This window comes from Manacus candei, unplaced genomic scaffold (genome assembly GCF_025592945.1).
Source record: "Manacus candei isolate 608988 ecotype Guabito, Panama unplaced genomic scaffold, ASM2559294v1 h1tg000017l, whole genome shotgun sequence".
Classification (NCBI taxonomy): domain Eukaryota; kingdom Metazoa; phylum Chordata; class Aves; order Passeriformes; family Pipridae; genus Manacus; species Manacus candei.
In genome coordinates, this window is record NW_026138065.1 from 359,561 (window position 1) to 373,986 (window position 14,426).

At 44.2% G+C, this 14,426-nt stretch overlaps 2 protein-coding genes across 4 annotated transcripts in view; one reads left to right on the plus strand and one right to left on the minus strand.

The window, feature by feature from the left end:
* Window positions 1-5,239, minus strand: part of GNPAT (glyceronephosphate O-acyltransferase) — a 21,417-nt gene extending 16,178 nt beyond the window's left edge. Inside the window, exons 1-2 of one of the 2 annotated variants that reach the window (XM_051783867.1) lie at window positions 4,991-5,239; window positions 1,376-1,567 (exon numbers count right to left, since the gene is read on the minus strand). In XM_051783867.1, the coding sequence (XP_051639827.1) occupies window positions 1,376-1,567; window positions 4,991-5,224 (426 nt within the window). In that variant the 5' untranslated portion in view covers window positions 5,225-5,239. The remainder of the gene's footprint in view (window positions 1-1,375; window positions 1,568-4,990) is intronic. The other variant, XM_051783868.1, reaches the window with a different exon arrangement.
* CUNH1orf131 (chromosome unknown C1orf131 homolog) lies at window positions 5,217-14,162 on the plus strand. Of its 2 annotated transcripts, none has more exons than XM_051783878.1 (7): window positions 5,217-5,346; window positions 5,494-5,780; window positions 7,979-8,035; window positions 9,063-9,158; window positions 9,822-9,908; window positions 10,881-10,933; window positions 11,577-14,162. In XM_051783878.1, exons 1-7 carry the CDS (start codon window positions 5,286-5,288, stop codon window positions 11,704-11,706), a joined length of 771 nt encoding a protein of 256 aa, XP_051639838.1. In that variant the 5' UTR covers window positions 5,217-5,285; the 3' UTR covers window positions 11,707-14,162. The 2 variants fall into 2 exon arrangements, with proteins under 2 accessions (XP_051639838.1, XP_051639836.1); XM_051783876.1 differs by having other exon boundaries at window positions 5,231-5,346; window positions 10,884-10,933.
* Window positions 14,163-14,426: the final 264 nt, after the last annotated feature.

A 14,426-nucleotide genomic window follows, 5' to 3' on the forward strand; every position in this document is an offset into this window, starting at 1 on the left:
TGTTCTTACTCACCAGCAAAAGGATTACCACACAGATCATCCTGTGTGATTTAAGTGAACATCCACTATAGAACTAAGCACTTATTCCCCAAAATCAGGAATCAAAAAACCAGATCGGTGACATATAGCAAGCTAAAACAAACAAATGACCTTCATTTTGAATACTGAACTTTAGTAACCTCAACAATTTGGCACGAGAACAAATTCTAGTATGCTTGTGTAAAGCCGTGTAAACCTTGCTCAGGAAGGAGGGTCACTAATCGTAGACTGTTGGGCTCATTGCCCAAGACAGTCTCAGATACTTTCAGTAATCTCTGTGCAAGGCTGGTAACTAGGCTGCAATGGGTGGTCTGCTGACCCCCTTCAACCATGTGATGCTAGCCCAGGAAATATCCATCAAAATAATTTTCCATCAAAAATGCAGCACTTCAGAAGAAAACATCATACAAATGTCTTTCTGTCAAGTCCTCTAAAGTATTTTCTTTCAGTAAATCTTTTAGTGTCTCTGAAGTTGAAAGACTTTTTTGGATTTCATACTACTTAGCAATCCATGATGTGCAACAGGACTACTTTGCAGGACATTGTTTACTTTGTCACATCATAACAGACACTGATACATCATTTGTAACACTGACCATTAAAATAAACAAACAGAAAAATTTTACAGCAGCCACTGACCACTCAGGACTAACCAAAACATCTTATATACTTCTATTCACTTGGAAGTATTTTTTATGAATACTGAAAATAGTTACTCTGCTAACTAGCACATGCTCTTATTTCAGGCATTTCAATACAATATAAAATATCAGCCAGTCTGACCATAAAATACTTTATTCATTACAAAATAGCAGCTGCCCTTCATCTTAAAACAAAAATATGGTTACATGTTAGACAGTGTTTCAAAGAATTATCTCTGAAATGTAACTCTCATTTTAATGAAAGTAGCATTTAGGACTGGCTCATAAATACATCACTAGCCTGTAAAATTAGAATAAGACATCCCCAAAGCACAAAAATGTCTACAAAGAAGGAGAGTGCTTCTGTCTTTCACAATGCTGCTTTGTGGCAAGGGCAGTGGAGTAGGAGTAGAAATTAAAAAAAAAAAAATCAGGCACATTGGATAAGTTAATGGTAAAGCGTTGTATACACAAAATCAAAACACTGTTTCATGAATGAGCTATCTGACATGCCAGCTCTATGATAAATCAGTATTTGTTTTTCCTGCCAAAAGAGTACGGCTCTTAAGTTACTCATTTACTGAGCTATCTTCCAAACTACAGCTATCATTTTGACAAGGTCTTTTTCCCTGCTGCCACACAAAGCTTGGCTGCGTCCACCCTACCTCATCTTACAGTTCAGTGTCCAGACTCACCTGCTTGATAACATATTGAACCTGCTCTGACTGGAGAACAGCACTTTTAATAGCATTTGGCTTGCAAGGTGAAAGTCCCTTGTAGATCACAGGAGTATAACATTTCATTGCGTATCTCAAGTCACTGGACAACCGTCTTTCCTCCAAGATATCTTCAAACTCATCTCTTTTCTTTGATGTGAGCTCTTTCTGCTAGGAACATACAAATGAAGAATGAGACACTGTCTTGAACCATTTGGTGATCTGCTTGGCTACATGTTGCAATATGTCTGCAACGTTTTGGGGTTTCTTTTTAGCTTTCAATAACATCTGTATTCCACACTCTGAGTGCAGGAACTAATATTACCTGCTTGAAACAGTGATTCAGAAAGAAATTAAAAAGAAAAACAAACAAAAAACCAACCAACCAAACAAAACCCCCCAAAACCCCACCCCAACCCTTTTCAACTGCAAAGATCCCCAAATCACCCTATGCCACGTTACTTAATTCTGCCCAACAGGAAGAAGCTGAGAGAACAGCTGGGCTATTAAAGCTAAAGTCCCTTGCCTCCAGGCTCTCCATGATTAATAGGTATTAACTAAAACACCTTTGATTCCAACTCTCACAGCTTGATGAAGACAATGCCATGACTGACATTATAAAAACACAACCATCAACAGACAAAAAATGATCCCTGCTACTTAAAGTTGCATCTGGGACCTTGCTGACTCGTGGTAGTTTTCACAAAGCTAAAGGTACATGAAACATAGCCAAGCAGGAACAAACAAAAAACCCAGCGCCGTCAGCCATGTGAAGATCAAAATGCTGTATGGTGCACACAAAGGTAAAAAGAGAGCACAGCCTCTGAGTTACCAATACCATTGCTAAGCAGGAAAACAAATGGCACATCAAGAACTAATTGTATATCCATCCTACTGCAAAAATCTCAGAGAAAAAACTCTTCCCCTTGAGTCAGTAGATCTCTGCGCTGGAGAGAGATGTCTCCTATTATGTCCTATAACACCACAGTTTGTATGAATGACCCCTTGGTCTTTCCAAGACTGAAATTGTACTTCTCTAAACTTAAAAACAGCAACACTAGTCACCAGAGAAGTGAGACTACTGGAGTAAGTCTCTGTGAAACACAAATATAAAAGTATCACTTATGATCAAGTATATCTGTTAGAAGAAGATGCTAAAAATAAAAATGCTTATGTCTTCCTCCACAGTACCACTCGAAGGGTAGCAGAGGCATCCTTTTCATTCATTCCACTTCTTCTTCCTATATACGACTGGTGCAGAACCAATCTGATAATGAAGAAATAAACCACTTTGTTTCATGGGCTCTTACAGTGACCTTTTCTGGTGCTGAGCAGAAAGTCTGGCCAGCAAACATGCAGGAGAACACCAGGAACAGATAAGCAAAATGCCCTGCAGTGGCAGCTGGGTTTTCAACCCTGGGAGAAGGAGTCAGGTTCCACTGTCAGCTGCCCACAGGCCACATCAGCAACACTAACAGAGTAGTTGACATTTAAAGTAGAAAGCACACCTTTAATCACTGTCCATTTATCAACACAAAATAATTTGGCAAAACAAAACAAAACAACTCAAATCAGGAATATCTTCACTGAAGAATGACAAAAATTCCTTCAAAGCTTTAACTGCATCAAAAGCCAATTTCATTTTACTGGAGGACACAAATCCTACTATAATGTTTGACCTTCTCATGTTCTTTTCACCACAAAGTATAGGCAAAAGGATGGTCTCCAAATCTGCCTATACTGTGTGGAGAAAAGAACATGAGAAGGTCAAACATTATAGTGGGATTTGAGTCCTCCAATGAGACAATCCTACTATAATCGCATTTAGTAGATTGTATAACTTTTCTTTCCACTACTGCATTTTAAAGAATTGCCTCACAGTAACAAACTCTCCAAAGACTTTCAAAACAATCCTATAGAGGGTATTAAATCCAGGTCCATATTCATGTAAAACTTTTGGGGCTTTTTTTCCCCCTGTACAGTTTATAGCATTACAGTTTTCAACCTTTCTTCTTACACAGCTTTAAACTGGTTGGTATTTTGCAAGAGCTAAGTAAGCTAAGAACTGTTAAGATGACTGGAAAGAGTTTGTATTAGCCATCTGTTGCTGTTGACACCTTATATCAACCCTCTTGATTAAAAATAAATCAGAAATAAATCCCTTATGCTCTGTAATGGCAAAAAAAAAAGGATAGCTCAGAATAGCAGCAGAAATATTATTTGGCTCTAAGTACACACCTTCTTAGACCAGTGTGTGACGAGTCAGTTCTCAGAAAATATAAGCAACATTTATGTCAATTACAAAAGTTTAAATCCTGCAATTTGCAACTACACGAAACCCAGACAAAGAAAAGCAGCACTCAGCGCGGGCATCATCAGCCACATCAGCAGTCGCTGCACTGCTACAGCCGTTCCCCAACACTGCTCTGGTGAGCAGAGCTTTGCAAAGGCCACAGCCCAGTGAAAAATCACCTCTCTGCCTCTGCTCCTCATTCATGTTTTCAGACTTGATATGCAACTAATTTCTCTCCATGGTAATAGTTGTTTTTACACCCTGTTCTGAAAGAGCACTGAGGGAGCCAAACCACATACTTTGCCAACGACTTAAGATTTATAACATTGCTTTTACACGTTACAGCCAAGCCGCTGTTCAGCTTCAATTGCCAACTGGTAGAGAGCATACTTAAAAAACACTGTTGGAAACTTGGACATGAGAAAATTCAGTGACAGGCACAGTTACTGTGACAGTGGCAAAGTACAGAATCAAAAGAGCGGGAGCCTGGAGCTTCTCCACTTCCATGTAACTAGGATATGCAATGTAAGGATGGTGTTTGCGTTGCATTTGGTATACGAGACGACAGAGAAGTTTGGGAATCTCTGCCGAAACAAGGAGCGATTTCCCTCTATCCCTAGTCCCCTCCTCCAAATGCTTGGGCGGAGGTGGGGGGCTTTAGCATCCCGCACTCAAACCTCCTTGTCTGAAGCTGGCAAAGGAACTGTAGGGAACAAACAAGGTCAATAAAGTCATTTCGACCATGTAACACGGGAAAACCCGTTTCTGCCACTCCACACTCATGACAATCTCCCAGCGCCGTATTCACCGCCGCTGGCACGTCAGTTTTCTGCGGGGCTGAAACCCTGCGGAGCTCCCGGACACCTGCCGCCCCCGACAGCTGCTCCGGGACACAGCCCCCGCCAGGGAAGAGCCACGTCCCACCTTCCCCAAACCGGCTGGCCTTCCACAGCCGGTCTGAGGGGAGACGCGGCGATCGGAATCGGGAGCCCCGGCTGTCGCGACTGACACGACAGGTCCGGGAGGTGCAGCTGGGGCAAAGAAGCGGGCCCAGGAAGGTGAACTGGTGAGGGGAGAAGTCCGGCTGCCGCTCGGCCGCCACCCGACCCCGCTGAGCCCGGGAGAGGCCTCGCCCCCGCCGTCGGAGCGCGGCCCCCGCTTCCTCAGCACCCAAGTCGGGGCAGAAGAGCGGAGGGGGATTGCACCATTCTGCTTCAGAGTGACCGGCACCTCACAGTGGCTGAGGCTGGCAGCCCCTTCCCCCCGGCACCGCTCCCGCCGCCGCCGCCGCCGCTGCCTACCGAGTACATGGGCGCCCCTCGCCGCGCCCGCCCGGGCGCCGCCGCCGCTGTCGCCATGGTCCTGCGAGCTCCACCGCGCCGCCCCGCGCCCCGATCGCCTGCCCTACCCCGCCGCGGTGCCCTCCCGCCCGCCGCAGCCTCCCGCGGCGCCCATGGCCCCGAGCCGCCCCGACCCGGCTGCCAAGCGCGGTGCGGCGGCGGAGGGCGGGGGCACCGCGCCATGGGCGGTGCCATCTCGGGGCCGACGGGAGCCGCCGGGGATCACACGCCGGAGCGCCCGCTGGCCGCGGCAGCCATGGGGCCGCGGGAGCCCCGCCGCCGGCTGGAGGCGGTGCTCGGAGCCCTCTACGACCTGGGTGGGTGCGCGGGGCCGGGCCGGGCGCTGCGCCGGCACCGCGGTCCTCCCTGGGGGCCGGGGAAGGGAGGGGGCCGGGCGTGTTCGCTCCGGAGCGGGGCGACGGCGGCCGCGCGGGGCTGACCCGCGGCATGTGCTCGGCTCGCAGGCGAGGAGCCCGGCGGCGCCCTCAGCGCTGCGCAGGACGGCGAGAGGAGCGCAGGGGCGGCGGCGGAGGAAGGAGAGCAGGAGGAGAGCCGGGGGCTGCAGCCGGCGGCGGGTGGGCGGCGCGGGGCCCGCGATTTCTTCGGGGAGCTGCGGGCCGAGCTGAGCGCCGCCGCCGCCGCTGCCCCGCCGGCCCCGGCCGCGCCGCCGGCCGTGGAGGTCGTGGTGTTCCACGGGAGGAAGAGGAAGGAGCGGCACAGCCCCGCGGCAGCGCCGGCCGGAGGAGCCCAGGTAGGGCCGGGAGGGTAGGGGGACTCCACTGCGCCCTCCCACAGGGAGGTGCGCTCCCTGGGCACGGCATCGGCCCCCTCCCGTGCCTGGGTTTGTCCCGCTTGCTGATACAGCTGCCTGGAAATCCGGGATCTTTTGGCGATCCGCGTGCTCAGCTCGATGGCATCCAGTCCTGCTTCATCCTGCGGGACTGCTGGATGAAGCAGAGGTGGGGTTAGGACTTGAAAACTACTCTTTTCCGGTTTCAGAAGATCTCTGGTTAAGTATCCTATATTTGAAATAGGCATATTCCAGCAAAATAAATTGATCTGCAGACAGGACGTCAGGAAGGGAATGAAATGGAAAGCAAAGCCTCTTGGTTACTTCAGTGCCCGAGTGTTTTGTTTGCTGCTCTGTTCCTGTCAATAGGTGTGGATGTGAGGTGCCAAATCTTTCTTCTCTGGCATCACAGCAACACTGGGCTGTTGACAAGAAACATGTGTCTTCAAGGATCAGTATTGGGTAGTTGATGGGGGAAGGCATGACAGCATTAGATCTCAGTCTTCTGGTTTGGTTTGTTGGTGCTAAATTACCTCACACTACCAAAAACTATAACTGAGTTGCTTCAGTGGGAAGGCCTGGATAGGCTTGGCTGGAAGCTGAGCAGAGGGATCCCTTGCTGGTTCATTGGTCTCCAGATTTTATTGCTTCTCTGGTTGTTTTCCTTGAGTTGCCTTTATGACCATAACATCAGAAGCCCAACTCTAAAATAAACTCTGATGGGCCAACATATGGCTGTCTTGAATTCAGGGAGACTTAACTGATATCTAGGATTGAACTGCTTGGAACTGGGAGGTTCAAGAGACTGACCAAGCAGTTGGCTGAATCCATAAACTTTTGTGCTTTTTCCAGCGTGTTTTCCTCTAAAAATTGCCCTAAGTATTTATTTTCTTATGCTTTTTACAGCTTAAATTTTTATACCTGAGAAGACTGCTGTTAGGCTTGTTAGCAAAATGCTCTGAAGATAACCGGCTTTATTTGTGATTGAGAAGGACATTTTTATATAGAAACTTTTGCAGAGCTGAGAGAAGTTTGGCTGCAGTGGATGCAGAGGGAAGCCCTGGTGTAACCCTCAGGCCTGAACCCATGACTCAGTGTGGCTTAAGGTCCTGGAGAGTGAAAAGGAAAAGCTTTAATACTTATGTAGTATTCCTGCATCCTTAGGGGGGATGGTAGCCTTGAGAGCAAATGCGGAAAGATGAGCAGATGATGCTCTTGAGCAGATGGCAGTTTCCCTGCTCGTGCTGCCTGCCCACATCAGTGGGCCTGGGAGCGGTCAGAGCTTCCACTCAGAGAGGTGGTTTGGCATATCCTCCCTTAGATCAGGAAGCAGACACAGTCTAAAATAACCCTGGGAGATTTATTAGTGCTCCAGAGTGTCCTGTGTGGGACACTCCTGTAACAAGCAAGCATGGAGCTCTTTTCCTTGGGATTTTACGCTTCTTTTTCTTCCTAGGATACAGCCTGTTCCCCCTGGAGAGTTCCCCTCCAAACTGAGAACTGCTGAGGGAAGGTCTCTGTGTAAATCATGGACTAGAAAAGATGTGGTTTTCATTGAGCTCCTTTTGAGCGAGTACTTTCTTTAAACACCACTAAGTGGGTTCTGCCATTTGCTGACAGTGCACCCTTTGGAGCAGTTTGTCTTGCATTAGTGGAGCTGGATATGGGCACTAGTATATATACATGCATTTGGGAATTAAGCTTGTTCTGCGTGTTGCCCCAGCTGTCGGTACCTATTACCACTGCGCTGCCTGGCTCAAACAAAATGACTTTTCTCTTATAAGATGTAATTATTCTTGAAAGTGTATAAATTAATTGCAGCTATTAATAAGTTTCTGAATTATGAAACTCTTTGTAAACGTTAGCAGATAGATGATCTAGGCAAGGAAGTGCAGGACAAAGCTATATGCACTGTAATGGTACCCTATAAAATGTGCAAGATCGTTCCAGTAAGACACTATAATATCTACACATTAAAAATGCCATTGAGACTCTCTCTTTTAATAGATCAAGGTAATAAAGCTAGGAAAAGGTACTGCTGGAAAGCTGTACCTACAACTCAGTTTACATTTCACTGCTTTTCAAAAAAACTATTACGATCAACATTTAGATTGGTTTTATTTGTTATATTAATTTGAAATGTTTTATTTTGTTTATAGACCCAAATAGCGAACGAAGAGACAAATGTGAACAAACAAGAATTTAACTTTGAAAAAGTAAGTCTGCAGCACCTGTCCAATCTCTTTGTTTTAGTGTGCAGGTGTGTGTATTTATATCCTTGGGAAAGCTATGGTGGAACCAATGGGAAACACTTCCAGAAATGGGTATCTCTTATCGGTGAGGCTTTCCTAATAGGTAGTTCTGTCTGCATGCCATGCCAAAGGAGGAACATGCTGACTGTAATCAACTACTCTGTGTGAAGAGAGGCTTATTACAATTCTGTAGCCTTTCTTCTGGTCTTTCAATGCAAATTTGAGGAGGAACACTGTATGTTACCTGTGTAAAGCTACTGGAGTACCCATAATGTTTAGCATAGCTCTTTCAGGCCCATGGTGTTAAATGTTGGATTTCTGATCTCATGTGGGGGGGGGAAAAAAGGTGTATTGGCATCTATTGAAACAATAGATGGCTTTTTTCCATTTGTCTTTTTATTCTCTTCTGTTCTTATATGAGCATAACTAGCATTGGCCACCTTAGATACTAATTCATTTACAGATGTGTGCAAGTTGTTCATGTACCTAATCTTTGCTCGGGGATGTGCTATGATCCTGTGAAATATCTCGCTGGAGATTCTGCATGGAGCTCTGTACTGCTAAGAAGAGTGAGGATTTAATCACTGATGTTAAAAAGATTATGAATTCAGCACTGGTTTTGCCAGAGTATTCTTGTATAGTGTTAACTATATGTATGTGTGTAGTCAAACCGCTTCACCATCTACCCATTCATGTTTCTCACTGGTTCTCTTTTTTTTTATATGGAGGAGATCCATTCTGTGTTTTGTTTTATGTGAAATGAGGAGAATTGAAAATTGTCCCCCTGGCAGTCCTCACTGTCTAGAGATTAGTTGGACAGTGGTTAACTGTTCGGCGGTATAGCTCCAAACTCAGCTAGTTTATTTTATAGTGTGCTGATTTCCAGCATTAGCCAGGATTTCTTTGGGAGTATGACTTTGTTGTGGTGTGCCAAGCATTACTGTACAACAGGTTGGACAAATTATGAAACGCTTGCAATTTTCTGTGCTAGGCTCGTCTGGAAGTGCACAAGTTTGGAATCACTGGCTACAAGAAGCATGAACAACGCATATGGGAACAGGAGCGTGCTATCATGCTGGGAGCCAAGGTAATTGTCACTTGGTTTGTGCTGAGAGGTCACCCACTATTACAGTGCATGAATGTGGTAAAGAACATGGGGGGCTTTGGTACTACTTTTTTAAAACACAAGGTCCCCTGCCCTGACCCTTCTCCCACTTCATCCTTACTTTTACATCTTCTATTCTGTCTTGTTTATTTTCTGAAGATTAATGGAAAACTAGTATAGTTGTGTTATCGGAGAAGTAGTGACTGGTTAGGCTGAAAAACAACATGTACTAATTTTTAATCAAGCCATTCAAAACTAAATTGTTGGAGAGAGAGGCTTGCTTTTTAAAGCTTCACTCTCTCAGTGAGTTAAAGATGGAGAGGACTTTTCATTTTATCATCACTAGTATAAAAGAAAAATTATTTTTTAGATTTTTTTATGGAGTGGGGGAGGTATGTACGTGGAAACTTTGTAGGACTGATACAGAGCATTATCGTTTTTCTCTACTGTCTTCACCAAGAAAAATGGGGTTTCTAGGTGTCTACCTTACATCCTCTAAGTCCCTTTCTCTCACCCAAAAGGAAATAAGCATTTCTAATGTTTCACCTTTACCACCTGAAAAATACTGTCCATGGAAATGTGTCAATAATTTTTGAACCTATTTTAAAATTTAATCAGTGGTATCCCTCCCAATCTTTGTTGCAGCCCCCCAAAAAGGAACATGTGAACTACAGGACTTACCAAGAGAAAATGAAAGAGAAAAAAGCAGTGAAAGATGCTGATAAGGAAAAGGTTTGTGTGAAATTTTGTGTATAAAAAGGCAGCATGTAAGAGCTAGCCCAAGAGCCTGACATATAATGCCTCAGGCTCAGGAGGACTGCCCGAGATTGACACCTGCTGCTCCCCATGGATTGGGTTCCTGGCTCCCACAGTACTAACCTTATTGGTGAAAGCTAGTTGTGTGCAGTATGAAGGGCACAGAGTTAATCTTGTGTTGTGGTGGGTTTCATTGCCTCATCCTTTGAAGCTTATAGACTGATGACACAACATCAGCAGCGTTTGGTTTTTTTTATCCTTTTAAGATAAAAAAAATGGCCCTCAATTAAAGTTTGTTGCATGTTGTCTAACCACAGAGAGCCGGATCTTCAACTACTTTTATATCAGCACAATTCCATCTAGGATCTTGCTCATTATTTAAAGCAAGGGTGAGGTTTCTGTTGCATCCATCCTCTAGCACAGCCCATCTGGCTCTGAGCCTACTCCCAGCCTTCTCATGTAGGTGGGAGCAGGCTGTGGCATGGGTAATTGCTCTGGCAGCTGCTTTCCTGCCACCCTCTTTTCCAGGGACCTACTTCTCCTCCTCTGTCATGTGGCTCGAAGCACATCCACTGCATGACCAGGCATGTTGAACCCTGTTATTTGACAGATAGACTCAGTTGGGGGACAGGGCACACCTGCCTGGTGGCAAGTCCATCTTTTGACCCTAGGATCTGTCATATGCCCAAGGAGCAAGCCTCTGCTTCCTCACGTGGCAAGGACAGCTTGTTGGGCATGAGTGGGCTGTAAGGTGACAGGAAAGGCTCTTGGCACTCCTAGTAGTGACTCCACAATGCGTTGCATCACTTGTTCTGTCAGGTCTCCCAGCTGGCTTTAAGTGCCTGCTACTCTGTGAAGCAAAGACTACAGCGTGTTTTATGTGCAGGTGGTTGTTTAATGAACATGTTCTGTTTGTTATTTGTTCATTAAAATACGTATTTTTAAAAACAGGAACATAAGGGTGATTCTCTTAAGAAGAAGAAGAAAGAACAGAAGGAGAGGTGAGCTGTTTTTAAGGAGTTGAAATTAACTTGCTTTTGTATAGTCTCCCCAGTGCATATCCCCTATGTAACTGTACCAGAAGTCATGCACATCATAGTGGAATGAACTTCTCCAAATCCAGAACTCCTCAAAAAATGGTGACATTGCTCTTTGTCTAGCAGTTTCAGAGGCTTTAGTTACACAGCTTAACTGAAAATATGTCAGTTCTGTCCCAGCATGTCTAAGACTGCAGCTGGAGGTGAGATGGATGAAAATCCCTGTGTGCCGATGCAGCACTTACTCAGAGCATTTGCCCTCAGAAATAATTTCTGCAAAACACAAGCTACAGTATACAGGGGTTTGAAAGTGAGCTGACATTCTTAATTGTAGTGTAACAGGTTCACTCTGTGCTCTTAATGTTCCTTCTCTATCCAAAGATCTTTGTATTTCTAAACATTTAGAAATGTAAATCCATGCTGTAATGTGCTGCAAATTTTGAATGTCTACGAAGGTAAAATGTTCTGGGATCATTACTTGCTATGATCTGATACTCCTTAATACCAAACACTGCCTGCATAAATAGGTGACATTTTTCACCATATTAAGCATTTTCATGTTTTTCTGCTTTTCTCTTAATTATTGTTTTTCCTCTTCCTATTTCAGGAAGGCCAAAAGGAAGAAATCAGTGCCTAGCATTTGGCATGCAGGACAAGTTGGAAAATTCAGAGATGGGACCTTGATTCTGCAAAGCCATGACATAAAGAAAATCAAATCATCCAAAGTTAGGAAATGAACTTAATGATAGAGTGAAATGGACAATATGCATAAGATAGAATTCATGTTGCTACCAACACAGACTTACAGAGCCTCTCGTTTTCCCACCATACCCTAATTTTTTAAATTTTGTTGTTGCAGCATTTTCTATGTTCCATTCTGCCCTGGGAAGAATATGAGAATTTACCATTTTATAAATAAAAATGAGAGTTTTTATTAAGAAGGTCACACAGTCTATTTTTATTAGTCAATACATGTCAAAACAAACATTTCACTTTCTAGAATCAGCTTATTGGCTGTAAGTAAAATATTCATTTAATCCATTAACTAATGGTGGAACTGCACAAGAGTTTTCTTGTCCAGCAAAACCTCAAGATTTCAAAATTACCTGCTTTGGAATGAAAATAATATTTTTCTGAAGTTTTGTCACAGTAGGAGTTACACACTCAACATCTGCAGAGATCTCCAAATAAACAGTTTCAAATAGTGTTTTGGTGGCTTGGATGGTTTGTTTTTAAAAACAAAACCATGTAAGACTAAGCCAAAAGAGGCATAGACACTCTATAGCTGCTGGTTGTTCCTAGTAACTCGTGTTTGTTTTGTTGAGTGTCCCTGTGCCTCTAAGGCTTTTCTATGAAATCTTTGTCGAAACTGAAGTTTTGATGCTATTTGGATTTCAGCAGTTTGGTGTTTCTGGAAGAACAGTTTTTGTCTTCTGTAGCTAAATATTTTTTAGGGTATTTTTGTTTTTAAGGTGGTGTATCCTTTAGAACTGGCAATGGTTAGTGACCTTCCAAACTGAAAGAAACTTCTGGGTGTACCAGTACCCCTGTGGGCTGGGAGCCTGAGCTAGGTGATCTCTAACCCTGAGTGAGCAGTGGGGTCTGTGTCAGCTTGCAGCCAGCAAACAGAACAGCAGCATCAGAGGCTGTCCCTGTCACAGGATGGGAAAGTGTTCTGGGGTAGGGAAGGCCACACCACAGAAAGGGATGCTTTCTGGCATGCTCCTTCCTTCACATCTTCCACCTTACTGAAGGTCCTGGAAAAGTGCTCTGCCACCACAGAGAGGACTAAAAGGAGGGAGAGAGCCTGTAGGATCAAGAGGCAGGTAAAAAGTGGAAGGGAGTGTTTCTGAAGCCGTGTGGGAAGAGGAGGGTTGTGCAGAGTTGGGTTGCTAAATGCTGTTATCACATTTCATAATTGCATAATTTGATTTCTTGTTATTCAGTATTGCTTGCAGATTCAAACTGGAATTAACAATCATATCAGGTTACAGACTTAATGTCTTATTTCACATTATAGAAATGTCAAATCATCGTGGCGTGTGAAGGTGTAGTCACTAAGAAGAATTGAGTACAGAGCATCAAGACTTGTTGAGGCAACAGATGGGCCTTCGATGTTGTGGGATAACCTGTATTTTTTAATTCCTTTTTAATCCTTGAGCTTAGTTTTCACTGCTCACTTCTTGATGAAGTTTTGTTCAGCTGTTTGCATATGTGTTGTGGGACTTTATGTTCTCAGTCAGCTTAGGTAAGTTAAAGGGTTTACTTTCCACCTCTACAGCTCCCAAAAGCTGTTTGGGAGTGAAACTTGGTCAGAATGGGGTGTCTAATTTTGCAGTCCTGGTCTCAAGCTTGTAAGCTCTGTAAAAAAGAGATGAAAAAAATCTGTTCTTAAAAGGCTGAAAACTGAAATGCTGAGTACATAGCGGAACATTAAGGTTTTCAAGGGAAGAAAACAAAAAGTTTATTCAAAGTGTTGCATCTTCACACTCGTTTATGGTGTTGGTGTGTATGCATTATGAAAGCTTTGTTACATGGCGATAGGTTACTTATTTATATCAAGTCTCCAAGGTGATTTGAGCTGACCATGCTACATTCTTGTAGGATGCTGTTGTCAGGTAAGCATGGTACTTCTAGTCCTGTTTTGTTACTAGATGCATCAATCACATCTGGCAAATAAAACTGTTTAGAGCCTGTTATGCACCAGCGTTTTCCTGGGCTGGCATGTGCTGGTAGTTAGCAGAGTATGTAAGTTTATGTTCAGGCAGTAAGCTCTGTTGGTTTCTAAGCACATGCTTATACACTAATGCCAATGTTGACTGAATAACTGATTATGGGAAAGGGGGAGCAGGGCCCATCTTATTTTGCCCTCTACTTGCAGTTGCATACAGGAATGAAGTACAAAGGAAGAACAGAAGGATTTTTCCTTATCTACTTTCTCTTGCATGCCTTTTCCTACAACCGTTATCCTTATTCCCTGTTTCCCTATATGCTAAAACCATTGTGATTATCTTTTCTCCCAGTCAAACCCCTTTCCATAAAGGTGTTGATGCCAGGTGGTTGTCTCTTGTGGGAGAAAAAAAGAAAAGGTGTGATAGATGGTGTCTCCACACTGTCATCTATAGTTACTCCTGATTGTTTTTTGACTGGGTTCCTGTTTCTTACCCTGGTACTGCTGTCACTGTTATCACCATGTTTTATTCTGCTTTTTTAGCAGACATCTGTAAAGGTTGTGTGGCCTCAATGACTGTTTTTTTGCAGGGGCTGTGTGCTGCCTCTGTAGCATTGCTCAGTCTCTCACGAGCCGTCAGCTTGATAGAGGGGTGCAGCTCCAAGATGACAGGTCATTTTAAACCATCTCACAAAGTTTTTGTCTCCCCTGCTTTGACAGGCTTTCTGCCCATTTTGACTTTTACCCAAAGGGCTTTCCAGTCGGATCCTAGTGGTGTCACAGTTC

What these genes read in the sequence shown, in the direction of transcription:
- CUNH1orf131 (XM_051783878.1), top strand. Translation starts at nt 5,286, where the DNA reads ATGGGGCCGCGGGAGCCCCGCCGCCGGCTGGAGGCGGTGCTCGGAGCC. An exon ending in CGGAGCCCTCTACGACCTGG is followed by an intron (nt 5,347 to 5,493) that starts GTGGGTGCGCGG and finishes CTCGGCTCGCAG; the next exon opens with GCGAGGAGCCCGGCGGCGCC. An exon ending in AAGAAAGAACAGAAGGAGAG is followed by an intron (nt 10,934 to 11,576) that starts GTGAGCTGTTTT and finishes TTCCTATTTCAG; the next exon opens with GAAGGCCAAAAGGAAGAAAT.